Source organism: Heteronotia binoei, chromosome 13 (genome assembly GCF_032191835.1).
Source record: "Heteronotia binoei isolate CCM8104 ecotype False Entrance Well chromosome 13, APGP_CSIRO_Hbin_v1, whole genome shotgun sequence".
NCBI lineage: Eukaryota > Metazoa > Chordata > Lepidosauria > Squamata > Gekkonidae > Heteronotia > Heteronotia binoei.
In genome coordinates, this window is record NC_083235.1 from 61306529 (window position 1) to 61328109 (window position 21581).

The 21581-nt window shown below is 45.1% G+C and overlaps 2 protein-coding genes across 2 annotated transcripts in view; both read left to right on the forward strand.

Annotated features, from left to right (window-relative positions):
* The window catches only part of DNAH17 (dynein axonemal heavy chain 17), a 206309-nt gene that overhangs the window by 127753 nt on the left and 56975 nt on the right, over nucleotides 1–21581 (forward strand). Inside the window, exons 53-57 of the mRNA XM_060252097.1 lie at nucleotides 952–1113; nucleotides 8748–8912; nucleotides 12322–12513; nucleotides 14296–14562; nucleotides 17218–17379. Coding sequence (XP_060108080.1) covers nucleotides 952–1113; nucleotides 8748–8912; nucleotides 12322–12513; nucleotides 14296–14562; nucleotides 17218–17379 — 948 coding nt within the window. The remainder of the gene's footprint in view (nucleotides 1–951; nucleotides 1114–8747; nucleotides 8913–12321; nucleotides 12514–14295; nucleotides 14563–17217; nucleotides 17380–21581) is intronic.
* On the forward strand, nucleotides 4551–6556 carry LOC132581783 (heterogeneous nuclear ribonucleoprotein L-like). Its single transcript, XM_060253192.1, is given in 2 exon segments — nucleotides 4551–4662; nucleotides 4665–6556. Coding segments are annotated over 2 exon segments (1734 nt in total). The 5' UTR covers nucleotide 4551; the 3' UTR covers nucleotides 6288–6556.

A 21581-nucleotide genomic window follows, 5' to 3' on the forward strand; every position in this document is an offset into this window, starting at 1 on the left:
GAAAAATGCTTTCCGTCTAGCAGAACGGTGATGTACTGCATTTGGCCGTGGGACCTTCATGGGTGGATGGGTGTGTGCCGGCAGTCAGCACTGTGGACAGCACTGCACAAAGTTCTGATCAGAGGCTTCATATCTGGTTCAGATAGTAACATAGACAACAAATGAAGAAATATATAAAGGCCAAGACATTAGCTAACTACTGCTCTCTCCTAGGAATTAGGAGATGGCATATCTTTCTTCCTCTTTCGCTAGGGTTCCACTAAGGCTGCCAACTTCTAAGTGGAACGTGGAGATCTCTGAGAATTACATTGATCTCCAGACGATATGGATCAGTTTCCCTGGAAACTATGGCAGCTTCAAAGGGTGTACCCTATGGCTTCACCTCCTTGCTGTTCGCTCTCCCCTCCTGAAATTTCTTCCTCCTCAGGCTCTGCTTCTAGATCTCCAGAATTTCCCAATCCAGATACGACAGCAAAATGGATGTTAGAAACTGGGTTTCTTCCAGGAGAATTATCAGCTGTTGCAGTGACATCAAGCAACAGGCTGCAAGATGCCTTGTCACTTCCCAGGGTAGATTTGCTGTTTCTAGAGTTCTCCTTTACTCTGATGTAGCTCATACAGGGCTAGGTTAACATACAGCTAGTAATGAGGACAAATTGCCGATACCTCTCTAGATTCATTTGGGTCAGCTTTTGCAAAGACCCATAGAGAAGTATTTTATTTAAATCATGACTTCAAAAGAAAGCCTGGACAGGAGTGGACCCTGCAGAGGTGGTGCAAATAAGTAAGATCGTTCCTTGCACCATGTAGCGACATTTGCCTGTGGAATGTTCTGGAGAATTGGGGGTGGCAGATGATTGTGAATAGGTTCTATTTTTCAACACCATCAGAAACCTGATGTTTACAGGACCAGAAAAAAAAAACAGTTCGAAAGCTTCTGTCTTTTGTCAGGGACTGCTGTTCTCTACACACGAGTGCCTCAGAATGCCTGTAGACCTGGTCCGACTATGGCTGCACGAAGCTGAGAGAGTTTATTCTGACAAACTTGTGGAAGAAAAAGATCAAGAGAGCTTTGGCCGGGTCATGATGGCTACTTGCAAGAAAATCTTTGAGGTGAAGTAGGCCTTTTCATTTCCTTCTCCAGAGTATACTGTATATTCAAGAGTGAAGTCTGATCTGGTTGGGAAGTCTGTGGACATATCTGTAATAGTAGAAGAAACATAGTTACTCACTGACAAGAAAGAAGGGAGCCTTTGAATGAGGAGGGGATCCTACTGAGGTACCCTCTTCCCAGGCAGTGGACAGATCTTCACCCCTTCACCCATTTCTCACTCCTGTTAAGTCTCAGAGCAAATCAGGTTCGCAGAGTAAATCAGGTACTTGGTCTGTGGATTTTCCTGTTACTTGGAGAGGACCCAAATTAGTCCCCTCTTCTCTACTAATGCCCTGGGCGCCACCTTATTAGACAAGGGGAATGCTGCCTAAACGTGCAACCAAGCTTGTGACATGAAAACCTTAGCAGGGTTTTTAACAGATTTATTAAATGACTGCATTTAACAGAAAAGCAAAAAAAGTACAAATAGCTGTTAATGCAGTTTTCAAAACAATGAGCAGTTGACCAAAACTTTAGTCATAGAAAAAAAAAATCTTTTTTAATTAACAGATTAACAATAAGATAAACCCGGCAAGAAAAATAACAACTCTTGAACGCACCTTGAGCTGGTCTTTACAGCCAGTTTGGTGGAGTGGTTAAGTGTGCAAACTCTAATCTGGGAGAACTGGGTTTGATTCACCACTCCTCCACTTGCAGCTGCTGAGGGACACTGGGTCAGTCACAGTTCTTGAAAGAGCTGCTCTCTCAAGAGCAGTTCTCAAAAGAATTCTCTCAGCCCCACCTACCTCACAGGGTGTCTGTTGTGGGGAGTGGAAAGGGAAGGAGATTGTAAACTGCTCTGAGATGCCAAGTGAAGGGCAGGGTATAAATCCAATCTCCTCCTTCTCTTCTCTTATATTTCCTTGGCCAGATCCAGTCCATAAACTCACTGTTCCTTGTCCGATGATACACTTTCCTACCCACAACTCCAGAGAATGCACACTGTGCTGCTGGGGAAGAAAGTTTTATAATTTTCCCAAGGCCACCAGCAGGTCCAAAAGCGAAGGTGTCGAAACACTTGAAGCTGAATCTAACCTTGACTCCAGCTCCGTATCAGGACTTTTGACTGCCACGCGTGCTGTTTGAGAAGGGCTGTCAGGGAGCTCAGCATTGGCAGTGACACCATCTCATGTGGCTCCAGACAAGATTCCAATGGAGTAGCATACAACTGTGGTCATTTCTCAATCCCCATCAGTTCAATCTTTCCACCATCTTCTTGGATTGGAGACCTCAATTGTACTCAGTGTGATGCAACTCTCAAAACTGTCAGAATGCTGTCTGAGGCATCGATTGGAGTCCAGGTCCAACTGTTTCCTGCACTGATGGAGATCCTGGTCCAGATCCACCTACCAACATGAGCTTATGGATCAGGGCTGATATTTGTTGAAAATGGTATCTCCAAGATGGTATCATTATGATTCTGGATTCCACTCTTGAAGGCCCTACTATGTTCCATCCTGATTGTTGTCCAGGTTGCCTTCTTGATGTTTCCAGTGGTCCATATCAATTCCAACAGGTTGCAGCCCAACTACATCATCTTCCACCAGACCCTTTAGCGGTGACATCACCCCTGGTACAGGAAATCTGCAGAGTTTCTAAGCAGCAGATTTCCACAGTCTGGAACTTAGTCACCTGCCTAACCAGGACACTAGCATCTTCAGTAATTCTTTGCCAATATGTGTGGCTGCAATTTACTACCGTGCAGCTGGATGTCAAGTCCAGAGTCAAAGACATTTGTCCAGAGTCATTTGGCTCTTCCACATGTTCATGGATAATATATTGAAGTCAGCGGATGACAGTTGGAAAAGGGCAAGGAATTTAGGTGTCACTCACCAAGGGAACTGACGTCCTTTTAAGTCCAAGATTTGGAGTTCCTCTGACAGAAAGGGTCAGCAATCCCCACAGGCTACTGATCACTGGAAGGAACAGCCATTCTCTTCCAAAATAACTATAATTCCAAACAAAAGATGACTCTGCTCCTAAAAAAGTTGCCACATCAATCCAAACGGTCAGTTTGACTGTTGCCAGCGCTGTCTAAGTGTCAGTCCAACAACAATCACTCTGCCCATAGGAATCCAACTCCACCAGACCTGACCACTTGGGAGAACATCACAATGGACAAATGGGTTCTCACCATCATCAGGGTGGGGTACACCATAGAGTTCCAAATGCTACCATGAACACCACACTTTGTGGTGACCGCCCCTTCCCAACTGTATTGGAAGAAGTGGATGCCCTCTTAGCCAAGGAGGCCATCAAACCATTTTCCCAGACATTGTGAGGAAGGGGATACTACTCAAAGTACTTCATAGTGCTGAAGAGAAATGGGGGCCTTCACCCCATCATGCACCTGAGAGCACTCAACAGATATATTTGAAGAATCAAATTTTGCATGGTGATACTTCACTCAATCTTTCTATTTTTGCCTCTGGATGCATGGCTGGCATCAATTGATCTGAAATATGCATACTTCCATGTCACTATATGACCTCAACATCATGGGCATCTTTGATTTGCACTACCAATACCAGGTCTTCCCCTTTGGACTTTCCATGGCACCTTGATTATCCACAAAGTGCATGGTGGTAGTTTCTGCAACCTTGAGGACCTGAGGCATCCACATTTTTCTCAAATAGACGACTTGCTCTTAGTGCCACACTCCCCCAATCATCTTACAGAACACATACTGACTTTGCTTGCACTGTTATGCAACCTGGGCCACTGTGTGAATTGAGAAAAATCCTCCCTCATTCCAACACACATCCTACAGTTTATAGGAATGAAGCTGGATACATTCCAACAGAAAGTGTTTCTTCTGCTGGACAGAGCTGTAATTCTGAGGGACATTGCATGTCACTTCATCACATCCCACACTCAAACATTCCACTCTTTACAATGGCTGCTTGGTTCCATGGCCTCCACAACAGTGGTGGTGCCCTTTGCAAAGCTCAGGATGAGACTGCTTCAATAGTGATTCCTTTGGAGCTACGACCGTCTTTGTCAGCCTCAGTCCACCATACTTCAGCTTCCACAGGAAGTCATTTTGTCTCTGAAGTGGTGGGTTTCCATGGACAATCTCTCAAGGGGTTGCCATTTGCACCCCTGCACCAGATATCACCCTGTACACAGATGCCTCCATGTGGGATTAGGAAGCCCACTGCAAGGATCTCCATGTTCAAGGGCGTTGGTCCCCAGCACAGCAATGTCTGCACATCAGTTCCCTGGAACTTCTGGCATTCTGCAATACCTTCACATCTTTCCAGCTCACTCTGCAAGGCAAAGTGGTACAGATTGCCACAGACAATGTGGCAACCATGTACTATGTAAACAAACAGGATGGAATTGCTTCCTGCAGATTTTGCAGGTCAATCATTCTCTGGGGTGTATTGCAAGGCGCCATGTCGCGGCGGAGGTGGCGAGGCTCGCAGAGCGGCGAGGGCGGCGGTGGCGGTTCAGGCCGCGATATGGTGAAAATGGCAGGCGGAGGTGGCGGCGGAGGTGGCGGTGGAGGAGGAGGGGTGGCGGAGGCGGCTCGGGCCGCTACTACGGCAGAGGGCCTGAGGGCGGCCGCGCCCCGGAGCGCCAGAAGATGGAGAACGCCGACCACGGGCCGGGGGGAGCGTCCGGCGGGGAGAACTATGACGATTCCCACAAGCCGGCTGCTTCCCCCATTGTCCACATCAGGGGTCTGGTTGATGGTGTTATGGAAGCTGATCTTGTGGAGGCCCTGCAGGAATTTGGCCCCATCAGCTATGTGGTGGTGATGCCCAAGAAGAGGCAGGCCCTGGTGGAGTTCGAGGACATTCTGGGAGCCTGCAACGCTGTGAACTACGCAGCTGACAACCAGATATACATTGCTGGGCACCCGGCCTTTGTCAACTACTCTACCAGCCAAAAGATCTCACACCCTGGGGACTCAGATGATTCCAGGGGGGTCAACAACGTTCTGCTCTTCACCATCCTGAATCCCATCTATTCCATTACAACGGATGTGCTGTACACAATCTGCAACCCATGTGGTCCAGTACAGCGGATTGTTATCTTCAGGAAAAATGGAGTCCAGGCTATGGTGGAATTTGACTCGGTGCAGAGTGCACAGAGAGCGAAAGCATCTTTGAATGGGGCTGACATTTATTCTGGTTGCTGTACTTTGAAAATAGAGTATGCGAAGCCTGCCTGCTTGAATGTGTTCAGGAACGACCAGGACACGTGGGACTATACCAACCCCAACCTCAGTGGACAAGGTGAGCCAGGCGGTAATCCAAACAAGAGGCAGAGGCAGCCCCCTCTCCTCGGCGATCATCCTGCTGAGTATGGAGGGCCTCATGGTGGCTATCATGGGCACTATCATGATGAAGGCTACGGCCCTCCACCGCCACACTACGAAGGAAGGTGGATGGGCCCACCCGTGGGCGGCCGCCACCGGGGACCAAGCCGCTACAGCCCTCAGTATGGACACCCCCCTCCTCCACCACCACCCCCAGAATTCGGCCCCCATGCCGACAGCCCTGTGCTGATGGTCTACGGGTTGGACCAGTCCAAGATGAACTGTGACTGGGTCTTCAATGTCTTCTGCCTGTATGGAAATGTGGAGAAGGTGAAGTTCATGAAAAGTAAGCCTGGAGCAGCCATGGTGGAAATGGCCGACGGCTATGCTGTAGACCGAGCCATCACCCACCTGAACAACAACTTCATGTTTGAGCAGAAGCTGAATGTCTGTGTGTCCAAGCAGCAGGCCATCATGCCTGGCCAGTCCTATGGCCTTGAGGATGGTTCGTGCAGCTACAAGGACTTCAGCGGCTCTCGGAACAACAGGTTTTTGACACCGGAGCAAGCAGCCAAGAACAGGATCCAGCACCCCAGCAACGTGCTCCATTTCTTTAATGCTCCTCTGGAGGTGACAGAGGATAACTTCTATGAGATCTGTGATGAGCTGGGGGTGAAAAGACCAGCCTCAGTCAAGGTGTTTTCAGGAAAAAGTGAAAGGAGTTCCTCTGGCTTGCTGGAGTGGGAAACCAAAGGGGATGCCCTGGAAACTCTGGCATTCCTCAACCATTACCAGATGAAAAACCCAAATGGGCCGTATCCTTACACACTGAAACTCTGCTTCTCAACCGCTCAGCATGCCTCGTAAGTTTTGTTTCGAGTCCCTGCCCAGGAAGGTTTCCTCCGTTAGTTTTCCCTCCCCCCCCCCCTTCTGGCAATGCACCCGTTTTCCTTTTTTTAAAAAAAAAGAAGAAAAAAGAAGAAAAGCCTGAATAAGCTGAGAAGGAAAGCTCTGCAGCATTCAGAAGACTCCTGATTTTAAAACGTACTGTACATGTGACTTGTTTTTTTTTCCCCATTCATACTCTGTGCTGCCTGTGCTGTTTAGCACTCCTTAATAAAGCTGTTTGGAAAATAAATTTAAAAAAATCATTCTCTGGAATTGGTGTAGCTGCAATGACATATCATCAACAGCAATCCATGTCCCCAGTGTGGAAAATATCAGCACAGATGACCTCAGTCAGACAAGCTCAATTGAAAACGTGTGGTCCATAAAAATTACCTACTTACAACCTACCTTCCAGCAATTCAGCAGGCTGACAATAGATGCTTTTGCCACAGCAGAAAACACCAAATGCTGAAGGTGCCATCCCACAAGGGGCTCTCTAGGGGATGCCTTCCTTCACCAATGGACCAGGATCCTCTTCTATGTTTCCTACTTACCCTCTTATTACTATGGTGATTTGGAAGCTCCATCAAGTCCACACTTTCAGCATCTTAATAACTCTGTGGTGGTCCGAGCAACCCTGGTTTCCTCTGCTACTACAATTGTCCAAGGGAGTTTACCATCTTCCCCTAGCCAGGGATTTGCTGTTCCAGAAGAATGGAAGGATCCTGCATCTGAGAGGACTCAACAGATATATTCAATATATCCTTCATTTTTTAAAACTGATGTCATGGAGGGTACTGCCATAGAATTTTCCCCAGAAGTGACCAATATTCTGTTGAATGCAAGGAAACCCTCTATGAGGTGGTCCCATACTGGAAAGTGGTGGAAGTTTTCAACATATATAGAGTTTCACAACATTTGCCCAACATCTACACTGCTGCCTGAAGCCCTGTCTTACCTGGTCTCCCTCCAGTATTCAGGTCTCAGTTTTTCATCCCTGAAAGTACACCTACTGGCCACATCCACTTTTCATGATCCAATATGGGGTTGACAAAATGACAAAACCTTTCTCAAAGGACTTTTGAAGCTCCACCCTTCAAGAAAGCATTTTGCTCCAGTTTGGATCTTGCTTCTGATCCTCTTGAAGTTGATGGGCAAACCATTTGAGCTCATGGCTGCATCCACATTGCATCTCATCATGAGGAAAATGGTCTTCTTGGTGGCCATTACATCTGCAAAACAAGCCAGTGAACTGTGTGCATTCTGCGCTGATGCTCCCTACACATTATTCCATAAAGACCATTTTAAGGCCAGACCCTTCATTTCTGCCTGAAGTGGTATTGCCCTTTCATTTATCACAGCCAACTACCTTACCCATGTTCTTCCTGGACCTATCCTATGATGACCAAAGGGCATTGCACACCATTGATGTCCAGAGGGCATGGCATTCTATCTGGATAGGACTTGCTCATTCAGAACTAACCAGCATCTTTTTATATCTTATGCTAATCCTACTAAGGGGTGAAAGATTTCACCACAATGCCTTTCTAAGTGGATAGTGGCTATGATACCTGTATGCTAACAGCTGGAGGGGCAATCCTTACCTGTCAACCCTCAAGCCCACCCAACGAGGGCAGTATCTACATCAACTGCCGTCCTCGCTGGTATCTCCATTGAAGACATCTGTAAGGTGGCAACCTGTTCTGCCCTGTTGACATTTGCATCCCACTATGCCCTAAATATATGAGCACAAGGGGATGCATTTTTTGGCCATGCAGTGCTCCAATTGATCTTCCTCTGAGTTTTTCCAGCCTGTGAGTAGAACATATTGTTATTTTCACTGTCACTACTAATGTGCTTTTCTCCACAGCTACAGGGTCCAAGGTTGTACCTTATCTTGATCTCTGACTACATTTAGGGTGTACCAGACACCAGCACCCACCATCCAATGTTGTCCAGCTCACTAATCACCCTTGTTTGGGACTGCATGGAAAACACAAAGAAGATAAACAGATTGCTTATCTGTAACTGATGATCTTTGAGTGGTCATCTGTGCAGTCACATGCCTGCCCAGCCTACCGCACTGCTGCCATCTCTCTATCACTTACCTTGTGTTGATGAGACTTACTAGTGGTGGCTGGAAGGATCTGGGGAGGGGGGCAGGTTTCTCTTCAGCTCCAGGCATGTGCAGTCAATGCCTGCTCTCCAGAGTTCAAGAGAAAGCCTGCCAAAAAGGTGTTGAGACTAGCTCAGCAAACTCCAAGATTGGTCCATACATGGTACCCAAGTGTGTGACTGCACAGGTGACCACTCCATGATCACCAGTTACATGGAAGCTTTCTGTTTTTTCTGGCGCCTGTGCCCATCTGCCTCACACACCTAAGCATGCCATCATTAAAATGCAATGAATATGAAAGGCTATGTTTGTGTCTTCTACAGGATCTAGCTGACAATGTTGTCTTTGCCAAGCCAAATATTTACTGCCACTTTGCTCAGGGCATTGGGGAACCAAAGTATTTTCCTGTTGCCAGCTGGCAAATTCTGAATAAGCTGCTAGCGGAAGCCTTGGACAGCTACAACGAGGTCAATGCAGTAATGAATTTGGTGAGTGAAACTGGAGTCGAGAGCTAGAAGGAGGCTGATGCTGGTCCCTGAGGAGGTTCTCCTTAATGAAGATAGGCACTGTCTAGATTTTAATCACCTTTCTGTTGAGGATATACCTGCACTGATTCCTTTCTGTTTAAACTGTGGATGTTTTTGCTTCCCACATATTTATCTCTTATCACTTCCCTGCAGGATACATTCTGTTTACTCAGCTATGTTCTTTGAATTTTTCTTTTGCTAAATAGAGTAAAACACAGACAATTGTACATCCCTAGAGACACTCCGTTGGACTATGCAAATATTTAACTGCAGGCTTAGGAAGGCAACCTTGAGGTACAGGATCCCTGAAAGATGACCAGGGTTATACAAATTTGGGGACTGGGGTAAGAATAGAAACAATGTCTGTAGACAGAATTAGGAAAGAGTGGATGTCAAGACTATAGATCTCCCTCCCAAGGGACATGAATCTTAATCCTTCCTTGCTGGTGTTTAGGTTTAAGAGAGTTTATGAGACTCCTGCTTCCTCTATTTGCTACTGCAGTTTTCTACTATTATTGGCCTCTATCCTTATTTGTATAATATATTCTAAGCTATATGATTAATTTGTCTTTTGGTTGTTTGCTGCCTTGGCAGATAGAAATCTGAGACAATGTCATTATTGGAGGTCAGTCATTGACCCACCTCAAGTTATGCCTTGAAATGGAGGAAATCCTTCTGCTACAATGTTGGCCCTAAACCTTGACCCCTTTCTATTATCACATGGTTTCTCCATTAGCATACTATTTAGGGAAAATGTTTGCAGAATGTTGCACCAGTAGCATTTAGGTCCTTTGAGATTAGCACGAGTTTATAGAAATAGTTCTGGTCGTTGTTGGTTTTGTGGTGAAGACAAAGCTGATTTTCTGCACGTGGGGTAGCAATGCATGAGGGCTGATAGTTTTTTGACATTGGTGACAAGATCTTTGTTATGTACTTTTTGCCATTAGCATGCAAGGCTCAGTTGAAATGGATCTATTAAATTATGTTATTATAATCCCAAAAATGTTTTGGAAAATTGTTTTATATCTTATTACTATATGGACAGAGCGATCCTAAGTTATACCTGTCAGAACTGGAAGAACTTCAATCGAGGCCCAGGACTGGTTACAAAGTATAGGCATTTATTGAGAACTGCAGAGCTGAAGGTACAGGATAACACTGATACCGAAAGTTAGCATTTGTTACACTTTATGCGGTTCCTGTGATAACAATAAAACAATCTTTCACACGGGCATAGACAACTGTCTGTTTCTCAGGGCTTGTTATCAGGAAGGGAGGATGGAGTCCTGCTGAGAAAGCCTGGCTTCAAAGGCCATCTGCAGATGTTGACCAGAGGCTATCTGCCACCCTTCAGTGATCACAGTTTGTTTGAAATGTACAAGAATGTTGGTTAGTTGCTAAAGCAAGGTTGCATGGGTTAGTGTCTGAATACAATATGGAGACACATAGGCTAACAGCACATAAGAAAGTTACAAGTTCTGACAATACCTATGTTGTAGCAGCCAGCCTCCATGGAACTCAGGCGTCACTAGTTGGCTCCCTAGGAGCCAAGTTACGCTGGAGGGGAGAGCATAGCTGGCTTGCTTGCAAGGCCGTCATCATGGTGATTCCACTGCAACATGGCCTCCCGGCGTACCATTGAGGTGGGGGTGGCAGGATGGGAGGGGCACTTTGGACCAACAGGAGTGGCCCATCCTGGGGCAGGTGCTGTCTCACGGGACAGTTGAGGGTGGAGAAAGGCAGCTCCAGAGAGCCCAATTACCTCTCCCACCCCCTGACGGAGACCCGGGCCAATGACAGGCACATGGTCGAAGTCATCTGCTTTCCCTGCATGCTAGCACGTTCCATGGGCAAGCTCCCAGCTAATACTTTGACGCTGCCCCAAGTAATGGCTTCCCCAATACTGACTCAGGGAACCCCTGTTACTTGGTGCCCCTCATGTTATGTGCACAGATGCCCTCCCCCACAGCTGCCAGAGGAATCCTGTTCTGGAGCAGACACAGAGTTTGGAGCCTCAGCCATGCACTCATTCCATTGGCGACCCCCCCCCCCCTCCTGGTTGCATCATTCTCCTCTTCTCCATCCCACAATCACAACTACCCCAGGAGGTTGGTTAGGCTGAGGATACGCATCTGCCCCAAGGCAATCCCCCCAGCTCCCATGGTACATGTGAAGAACAGACCCTCAGACTCCCTGATCCAGCCTCATGCACCAGCCAGTGTGATGAGATGGCTCATGCATCCAGATCACCCTCTGGGCCCTCTCCCCCTCACACAGAAACATGTGAGGCAAATGAGCCCTCCCTCCAATGGCCTACACTGGATAGTGCCCCAGGTGGAACTTGAGTAGGCTAGCTGGGCATGAGGCTCCACTCCAAGAAGAGAGCTGGAACAGCTGACTGAGTAGGGTGCGGGGGGGGGGGGGGCAGGACTCACCACACCCAAAAGCCTCTCTGTTGAGTCTCCACCTGCAAGATTGTGAAACATATTCACAGCAGCTGGGCAGGAGTGCCATGTCAGCCTCAACCTCAGATGCCCCGTCCTGACAGCAGGGCTGGATCTAGGGGAGGCAGAGGGGGGTGCTTGCCCTGGGTGCCGATGGAGGGGGGGGGGCGCAAATTGGGTATAGAGTCCATTGTATTCTATGGGACCATAAGATAGAATGGCTCATAAGGGGATATCATTTTTTAATTTTGCCCTTCCCTCAAAAAACATGTAGATCCAGTCCTGCCTGACAGGGTCGGCAAATGCAGCCCCATGGGGTTGGGTTGCCACAACTCCCCCCCCCCCCCGCCCACCGAGGCACATGATGGAACCAGCCAGCTCACTTTCACGTGTCTTGTGTTGAAATGCTTGTGGACTGCAATCCATCAGCCACAGCACCAGCAGCTCAAGGATATGTTTCAGCAAGGGAATGATTTAAAGCTTGGGAAATCGAAGAGATGGTCATCTAATGGAATCTAATTCTTAATAGAATAGAAACGGCCACTTTTATATTAAATTCATTATCAAACAGAATGATTTTGGTTTCTTTTTGTTTGCTCCTGAGGTCCTGAGACAGTTGTTTTGTAGATCATTCTATGTATCATTGCGTTTAAAAAATTAAACCTTAAAAAAAGAAACTTTTGTTCAACCAAGCAACTACAAGGGTGTTGTGCTATTTATGAGTACTGCTTTGCTTTATTGTAAGCACATTGTAGCATTAATCAAGACAGGACACAGGACTGGATGGGGACTGCACTAACTTATAGTATTTTTTTTAGTAAAGCTCACACTTAAATTGGTCCATATAGTAATATCTTTGGGCTGAGGATTTTTTGTGAGATTTGTGGTGAGTTGTGATATTAACAAGCCTTCCTTGCTGATTGCAGGTGCTTTTTGAGGATGCTGTATCGCATGTCTGCAGAATCAATCGCATCTTAGAGTCTCCTAGAGGGAACGCCTTGTTAGTGGGGGTAGGAGGCAGTGGCAAGCAGAGCCTGTCCCGGCTAGCAGCCTACATTAGTTCCTTGGATGTGTTTCAGATGACACTGAAAAAAGGCTATGGAATTCCAGATCTCAAGGTAAGAAGTAAAGTTACGAGGTAAGAAGCAAAGGTACCTTCTTACCTGAAGATAAGAAGCAAAGCAAAGAACATTAACTGATGCTCAATATCTAATACAAAGTCATCTTGCCTATTATACAAACATGCCTTTTTCAAGATCACTGCTATCTGGGCATAACCTGGGTGTACCAATAGCTAACAGACAGAAACAAGTAGAGAAAAAAAATTACTAATGATGTTGGGTAATATAGTAGAAAAGGACTGTTCCATCATATTTAATTTAAAGCTGTTTAAAAACCCACATAAACTACTGTGTGACATTCTGACAGAAATCTTGATGAGACTGGAAACCAATAATTGAAGGGGGCCTAGTCCAACAAAAACACAGTAACCTAAGAGGTACACTGCAAGATCAGACCAGTGATCATCTAGACCAGCATCCTGTTTCACACAATGGCCAGCCAGTTGCCTTGCTAAAATACTCCCCCAGATTCTACCAGTATTCAGAAGTGTAGTATCTCTTTAGTCATTGTGGCCAATAGCCTTTTTGATGGACCTCTCCTCCATGAATGTAATCTGCTTTTAAGAGCCATCTACACCCACTAGCAGTGAATTCCAGAATTTTGTTGCTTTTGTGGCCAGCCCCACCCTGCCTCAAAGCTCTGTCCAGCAATGCTGCCATGCCTTACTGTTCCTTCTCTGAACATCACATTTTTGTACCAAGAGGAACTCTGTCCCATCACTCACCCACAATGCTTCAGCATTAAGGTTTAATTAACGGAGCTCAGCACTGAGAGAGTCCCCTCCATAACCCCACTGGACTTAGTCTGCCACAAGAGCACATGAAGCTGCTTTACGAGTCAGACCATTAGTCTGCCAATATTCTCTTCTCTGGAGTCTCAGACAGAAGTCTTTCACATCACCAGCTGTCTGATCCTTTTTACTAGAGATGTCACCGATTGAATCCGGAACCTTCTGCATTCAAAGCAGAGGTTGTACCACTGAGCCACAGTAGCTTGAGAAACTCTGACTTCAACAGGTGTTTTAGGGGTTCAACAGTTTTCCTTACATGTTGAGTGTACAGCCTCTACTATTGCTGCTGCTTGTCCTAGTAAGGGCCTTAATGGATCAATAGCATTAAAATTTCCTAAGTATGCCAAATGATATACTTTAATATGCGAACTAGCTTATAAATAATGTTTTATGTTGTTAAATCAGTACCATATTTAGGGGCTTTTGATTTTTAAAAAAGTGGATATTGCATATAAGAACATAAGAGAAGCCATGTTGGATCAGGCCAACGGCCCATCCAGTCCAACACTCTGTATCACACAGTGGCCAATAATTTATATACATACATATATATACAAACTGTGGCTAATAGCCACTGATGGACCTCTGCTCCATATTTTTATCTAACCCCCTCTTGAAGTTTCCCGTCATTTTCGGGTCCCCCCCTTCTTTAGTTTTCCATGGCTTCAAAACCTGGCCTGTCTCCTACTCCCACAGACTACTATTGCCTATTTGGGATGGGAGGCTATCCTGTACCATGTAAGGGTGAGGATCGAGCTTCTCCCGTTTAGAGTTTAGACTCTATACCTCAGTTTAGACTTTATACCGCAGTTTAGAGGTATGACTTTACTTTGAAAATAGAACTCAGTCCCGACTGTATGCTGTCCCTCTTTGGTTCTTCTTTCAAACTACAAGATTGCTTCTTTCCTGTACCAGACTCGTGAGCTGTTTCAGAAATGATCGAAATTAAACTTTTAATGTAAGGAACTGTGTTTGTTTTGTGGTTCAGGCTGACCTGGCTTCTCAGTACATCAAAGCAGCTGTGAAGAACACCCCCACTGTATTTCTCATGACAGACTCGCAGGTTGCTGAAGAGCAATTCTTGGTATTGATCAATGACCTTTTGGCATCTGGTGAAATCCCAGGGCTATTCCAGGATGATGAACTGGAGAATATAATTGGCTCCATGAGGCCTCAGGTGAAATCACTTGGCATACAAGATACCAGGGAAAACTGCTGGAAGTTCTTCATTGACAAAGTCCGAAAGCAACTTAAGGTAAAGGGCATCTCTTTGTTTGTTTTTTCATTTCAACTTCATATTTAACTTTTTGGATAGTTTTATTCCAAGTATCTTTGTGCATAAAATATATTGCATTCTGACTGAAAGTGCCATGATTGCATTTATAAGAGAATCTGTTACCATTTTAATAAAAGGTTCAATAAGAAACTAATTGTCCAACTAATCAAATCAGAGTCTAAACTTGAACCAGGTTTCAGTATACGGTTCTGAACTTTAGAATGCCGCAAGAATATTTGAGGAGAAAAAAACATCATTGCAGGCAATAGATGCATGTGATAACAAAGGGTCCCTAAAATCATTTCCTCAGCTGTCAGAAAAAGAAACATTTGCTGTGGTACCACCACAATACAGGTTTACTTCTAGAGCTAAACGATCATGTGATGGACAGATGTGAGTCATGAGATTATGGGATTTAGAAAACATTAGAACCACAATTAGAGGATATGCCTCACAGGCATGGAAATATATTTCAAGTATTGTTCCCAATGAAAGGGTTAAAAAAAACTGTAAGAACGTACTAGCCTCAGGGGGAAAATCTTCCCAGAACCCACGCACCTCTGCTTTGGTCAGTTTGTTATTGAAAAGAATGACTCATGAACTAGCCTAAAGGAGCCCTACTGTGCGTAATGCTGTAGTAAACGTCTGCACAGCCAAGAATGCAGTCAGATGCTCAGCTTCAGTTCCAGGCCTTGGGCTTTTGCTTGTTCTGAAAGTCTTCCAATATAGATGGATACATTGCAAGTAGGGCTGCCAGCTCCAGGTTGGGACACTCCTGGAGAATTGGGGGTAGAGCCTTTCACCTAAGGATTCACTGCCTTAGAGCTTTCTTTCTTTCACCAACTTAAGGCAATGCTGCAGGGTTTCCAAGGCAAGAGATGTTCAGAGGTGGTTTGCCATTGCCTGCCTCTGTGTCGCAACCCTGGTATTCCTTGCTGGTCTCCCATCCAAATACTAACCGGGGCTGATTCTGCGTATCAGCCAAGATCTGGTGAGATCAAGCTAGTCTGGGCTATCCAGGTCAGGAATTCTTAGCTGGACCCATAGAACAGGATGGGCTACTATATCTGGTAGAATGACAGAGCAATTAGCATGTGGGAGCGACTTTAACTAGAAGTCGGTTTTTACTTAAACATAGTGCTTGTTTAGGAGTAAAATAGCACGATGGTTTCTGTATGGTTAATATGGTCAGGGCTGACTTGCCCACTAAGCAAACTAGGCGGTTGCCTAGGGCTCCGGCAGGGCGGGGGTACCAAATTCGGCCTCCCCCCCCCCCAGGCAAAATCCTAGTTTGCCTGCTCCCCAGCCTCCTCCTCCCTTCCTTCCGCACTCCATGCCTATTTCAATGCTGGAACGGGGCTCTAGTGCTGCGTTCCTGGCTATCTAAAGGCACACCCCCCGGCCAATCAGCTGATCAGTGGGTAAAACTGTGCAACGGAACCAGAGCCATCCAGGAAGTAGAGAGGAGTCAGTGGCAGTGCAAGGACGCTGGTCTTGACAGACAGTGAGTGCAGCCCAGTTGCGTGGTTTTACCCGCCAATCAGCTGATCGGTGAGGGGGGGGCAGGGTGCACCTTTAGATAGCCGGGAACGCAGTGCTAGAGCCTTGTTCTGGCATTGAAATAGACATGGGGTGGGAAAGGGAGGGGGGAGGAGGAGGTGTGCGGGGAGGGGGTAGTTGCGGGGGGGTTGCAGCGACATGGGGGGGTGCTGTGGAGGGGGGCAGCAGGCAGCCAGTCTGCCTAGGGCACCATGCGGGGTCGGGCTGGTACTGAATATGGTTTCAGATTGGTACATCTTGTTTCTCTAAGTTCCTTAAACAGACCTAATCACAAAGGCTTGTTTGCTCGCTTGCTACTTGCACTAATAACTTCCACAAAGCTTAATTTCCTAACTTGCCGCTTCGGCTGATAACTTTCTCTCACAGCTGGGGTTGCCAGGTCCCCTCACCATCCTGACAGAAGGATCTGGAGGGCGTTCTGAGGTGGCAGAATGGGGGATTCCATGATGATGCCGCTGGGAAGTGATGTCATTGGGCCAGTGGCATTGTACCCCATGCTCTGGGTTTGGGGCAAAACTCTATGGGGGGTTTGTCTTCAAAATCAGAGTTTGCCCAAAAGCCAGAGCATTGCCATGCAACATCCCTGTTGTGATGACATTATCCGGAAGTGACTTCATCACATTGGGGATGTCACACAGTGATGGCCCTGTTGGGGATGGGGCTTACCCACCAGCCAGCTGGCTGGTGACAGATTGAAGCCACCCCCAGTGGGACCTGGGAACCCTACTCACAGCACTTTACTCTTCACTACCCACCAAACAAGTCAACTCTGCCCCCTAAGGTACAGCTATCATCCCATCACACCACGCTTCAAGCACTATCTTTCTCAATCTACAGGCCTACTTTTAACCCATAGTAACATATGTATAAAACTCCACATTAAAGCAAATACAAAACTTCACATAGATGGCTTAGCTGTTTTGGACAGTTTTCACAAGGGGCTCTGAATTGCCTCCCTTCCTTTTTTGCTCTCTTTTTTAATGCACTTTTGGCTGTTTAATAGCACCTCTTTAAATGTCACCAGCAATCCTGCACACTGAGTGACTTGTTCCCCCCCCCCCCCCCTGTCTCTAGGTGATCCTGTGTTTTTCTCCTGTGGGTTCTACCCTACGTGTGCGGGCAAGAAAATTCCCTGCTGTAGTGAACTGCACAGCTATTGACTGGTTTCATGAATGGCCTGAAGATGCATTGGTGTCTGTCAGTGCAAGATTCTTAGAAGAGACTGAAGGAATAGAGGTAGGCAGTGATCTTACAGCAGTGCTATTGTTAGCAATGCCAACACAATAGGTGGATCAAGTCATCTGACCCAGCATCCCTATGCATTTGGCATTACGCTTATAATGGGACCTTCCCCACCTACCTCAAGGACATTCTCTTTATCTCTCTCCCTAGACTCAGGGCTGACTCACACATTACAAAATCAGTGTGGCGATGCATGTACTGTCAACAGATGTGGTCATGGAGTTCCATGCTGGAAGCTCAGTTCCCAGGCCAGCTGTGGCCTGATTCAGATTGGGACCATGGTACTGTTGGAGTGAGTGATTCAACATGCCTGGGCATTGGTGTGTGGGGGGTGCTACATCACTCTAAGTGTGTATAGGTGTTATCTCCTTGAATGGGATGCCTCTCTTGGTCTTAACCTGGGACCTGCCCTCTGACCTCTCCTCTCTGTCTTTACACACTTCATGTGTTTCTGCAATAAAACTTTTTTTTTATTGTTCCAACAATAAAACTTTCTTCAAATATATTAGAAGTGGGGGCGTGGCGTCGCACGCATAGGGAATGGACGCCTGAAAACAGAGCTCCTTACTTACCCCTGCCAAATCCACTTAAGCAAGCGCCCAGCGTTGTTGTTTGTTTTCTTTTTTTTCTTTAATTAGTATGGGAACAGTAGATGGTCAAAAATCCAGATCAAAAAGAAACTCAAGGAACTCTGTTAAAGACTATTTTCCCAAAAAGCCTAAGGCTAAGGCCTCAGGAAAAGCAAGCAGCCCTGCAAGCAAGATGGCGTCGGGAGAAGGGGAAAACACAGCAGCAGACCTAGCTTCATTTCGTTCTGAGGTAATGGAGGCTTTTCAAAAACTGGAAAAAAATATGACTGACAAAATATCTGCCATGATCCAGCCCCTTTCTGCTCAGTTGGAGGGTTTCAAAACGTCCTTAGAGAAGGTGGCAGAGACTGCAGATTCTGCTTTTAACATGGCATGTGCTGTGCAGGAGGACACTCAGTATTTTTATAAAAGAGATGAATGGGCCACTGATAAAATTATTGCACTTGAGAACCAACTGAAAATGGGGAATGTTAAAATTCGCGGGCTCCCCGAGAACTCTGCCTCTCCCTCTGACCTAAAATCTCTTATAGCCTCCTGGCTATCAAAGGCATTGGGTTTTTCTGAATCTGATCTTTGTGCCCTGGAGGCTGCATATAGAATTGGCCCTTTGCGCACACAGAAAACTTCGTTGCCTAGGGACATTTTAGTCCGTTTCTCTTCTGCCTCAGTTAAATCCAAGCTGCTGCAAAAAGCCCGGGCTATAAATCCACTTCTGCTAGGAGATTACAACATCCAAATTCTACAGGATTTGTCTTCTGAAACCTTGCAAAGGCGGAAAATTTTGAAGCCAATTATTGAAATCCTGAACAGGGAAAACATCAGATATCGATGGGTTGCTTCGTACAAGCTGCAAGTTACTGTACAGGATCGGTCGTTTGTCGCTGGAGGCCTTGACTCAGGCCTAAGCATGCTGAGAGATTTGAATCTTCCTGTTCCCACCGGCCTTATAGAAGCAGTTTCACATGTTCACTCAATAACTTCAGACACTAGATGGCGTCGTGTGCCTATGAACCGTCCTGATCGGCCTGTTTCTCCTAGAAGCTAAACGCTGGAACTGTTGCTATGCAGAAATCTTCCCTTTTTTGTGTGGATTCTTGACGTCCACTTTTTTTTTCCTGACATATAAGCTTTGCCTACTGAACTGCTGACTTATAAGCTTTGCCTACGTGTAACTCTGTCACGGCTTAGAAATATGCTGATGATTGTTTCGTGCCTATGAAGCAATGTTTATATACGAAATTGGGGGGTCCCCCCCCTTTTTTTTTTGGTTATTTATATCTTTTGAACACAATGTTATGAATGTGAGGGAGTTATTAATTCAAATCAACTCATTAAAGGAAATCTTCTTGGTTGATTGGGTATGCATGATTGGAAGAATGGGGTGACTTGGAATATATGGTTTGAGTAGGAGCTGGAATGGGGAGGCTGGGTGTTGAGTGAGGGAGTGGGAGAGAGGGAGGGAGAGAGAGTGAGTGAGGGGGGGTAGATCAGAGTGAGAAACTTGAATAGTATGATTAGGGTTTTATATCAATATATTTCTTTCTACTATGAGTTAATGAATTGTCAGGACCTTTTCCCTTCCTGTGTGAATTGTTGAATGGAAATGAATCTGTGAGACAGAGGGTGGGTAGGGAATGTATGTGTGTTTCAGTTTGTGCCTTATGCTACTATGAAGGTTTGGAAACTTGTTTCCCTCACCATCATATCTCCCTACATAGGCTTATAAGTGGCTGAAGGATAGTTGGTGGGGAGTGTTTGGGGAGACCAGTATTTAATAGCGTTCATAGTTCTGTTTAAAGTTTCATTGTATTTTTATCATAGTGTCTTAAGTCTTACAATAACTTTGTGATCGAGATCTGATGCTGTTACACATGGTATATTAGTTTGCCTGTAATTATCTTTAATTCACTAACCTGAGTTGGTAAAAGGCACAGGTTTTATTATATGTGGCTTTCTAGGCATTTTAGCCTTGACTCGATCAGCTTTGTTTGGCCTTTCATTATAAACTTTCTATACATTCGGCTCTGTTATTCTGTTTATAAATTTTATTTTTGCTGGGTTGATAGTGTTAAATATAAGCATTTTTGGCAGAGAGGGAGAATGGAGAACTTCAGTTTTTTTTAATTAGCTCCATTTGGTAGTTGTTGCTAGTTGTGTGGTGTCTTCAGTAACGAAGACTTCCGCTTCAAATTTATCCTTTTAAGTAAATAGTTGTTGTTTTCCCAAGTTTGGGTTAACAGAGTTGGAGGGTGAGTTAGTGGCTAGTGTCTGTTAATGCTAGACCACTGGTGTTGGTTATGGTTTTTTGTTTGTGTTACGGGCAGCATAACTGTATTGAATTATTATGGATTTAGTTGGAAGTTTTTTAAAGCCTTTAATCTGAAATCTGTCCTCATACCTTTGAAATTTGATCTACAGGATTCGCCTCTAGCTATCCTGGTGACACCTGGGTTCAAAGCTATGAATTGCAATAATTTTGATAACCTTGGTTATTTCCTCTTTCAATTATGGCAGAGTGCCACTTGAAATTTCTATCTCTAAACTGTAATGGGCTAAATAATTTAATTAAGAAAAAACGGGTTGCCTCTGCCATCTCTCATCAGAAACCAGATATAGTTTTTTTGCAAGAAACTCACCTTAAGGGTAACCAGCCCAAGGTCTTCCAGTCAAAATTTCTGCTCATCAATTTCAAGCTTACGGGTCCTCCAAAGCAAGAGGTGTGGCCATCTTAATAGGTAAATCAGTCCAATTCACTTTTGAAAATTCCTCAATTGACCCTAGGGGCCGGTATATTTTTGTCAATGGGGTCTTTAATGGTAGCCCTTATACTCTGGCATCGGTGTATGCTCCAAATGATGGACAAATTGCATTTATTAAAGATACGTTGCCACAACTTCAAACTTTTCATAAAGGGCCCATTATTTTGGGAGGAGATCTCAACTATGTTGTCAATCCTTCTTTAGATAGATCTCAAAAAAGCCTGCTACCTCTATCTGCCAATAAATGGTCTCAATCAAAAGATTCGAATGGCCAAAATGATTTAGCTCAAATCTTTCAATCCTATAATCTGTCAGACATTTGGAGAAGCAGGCATCCAAAAGAAAGAGACTATACCTTCTTTTCTTCTCGTCATCAAACTTATTCCAGAATAGATTTTCTTTTAGTTTCGGATTCTATTTCTAACCTTTTTTTTAAAGTAGACATTGGCCCAATGATTTGGTCTGATCATGCATGGTTGGAAGGTTATATGTCAGGAATCACTGAAAGATCTTTTTCTTTTAATTGGAGATTGGATAGTAAACTTCTGTCTATGAAATCGGTTACAGATTCCATTGAAAAAGACATTAAAGAATTTTTTCAATTCAATACTGAGTGTGGAGTACCTCAGCATATAGTTTGGGACTCGTTTAAAGCTGTAATTCGTGGCAGATTTTTGGCTATTGCCTCTTCGTATAAAAAAGAAAAAGACAAAATTAGATCAGATTTGGTTGCCAACATTACCAAATTGGAAGAGAAATTTAAAAAATTTGGTAGCAAAAAAACTTATTCAAAACTTCTTATAGAAAGGAAAAAATTAGAATCTTTTGACGTCTCCAAGATTCAAAA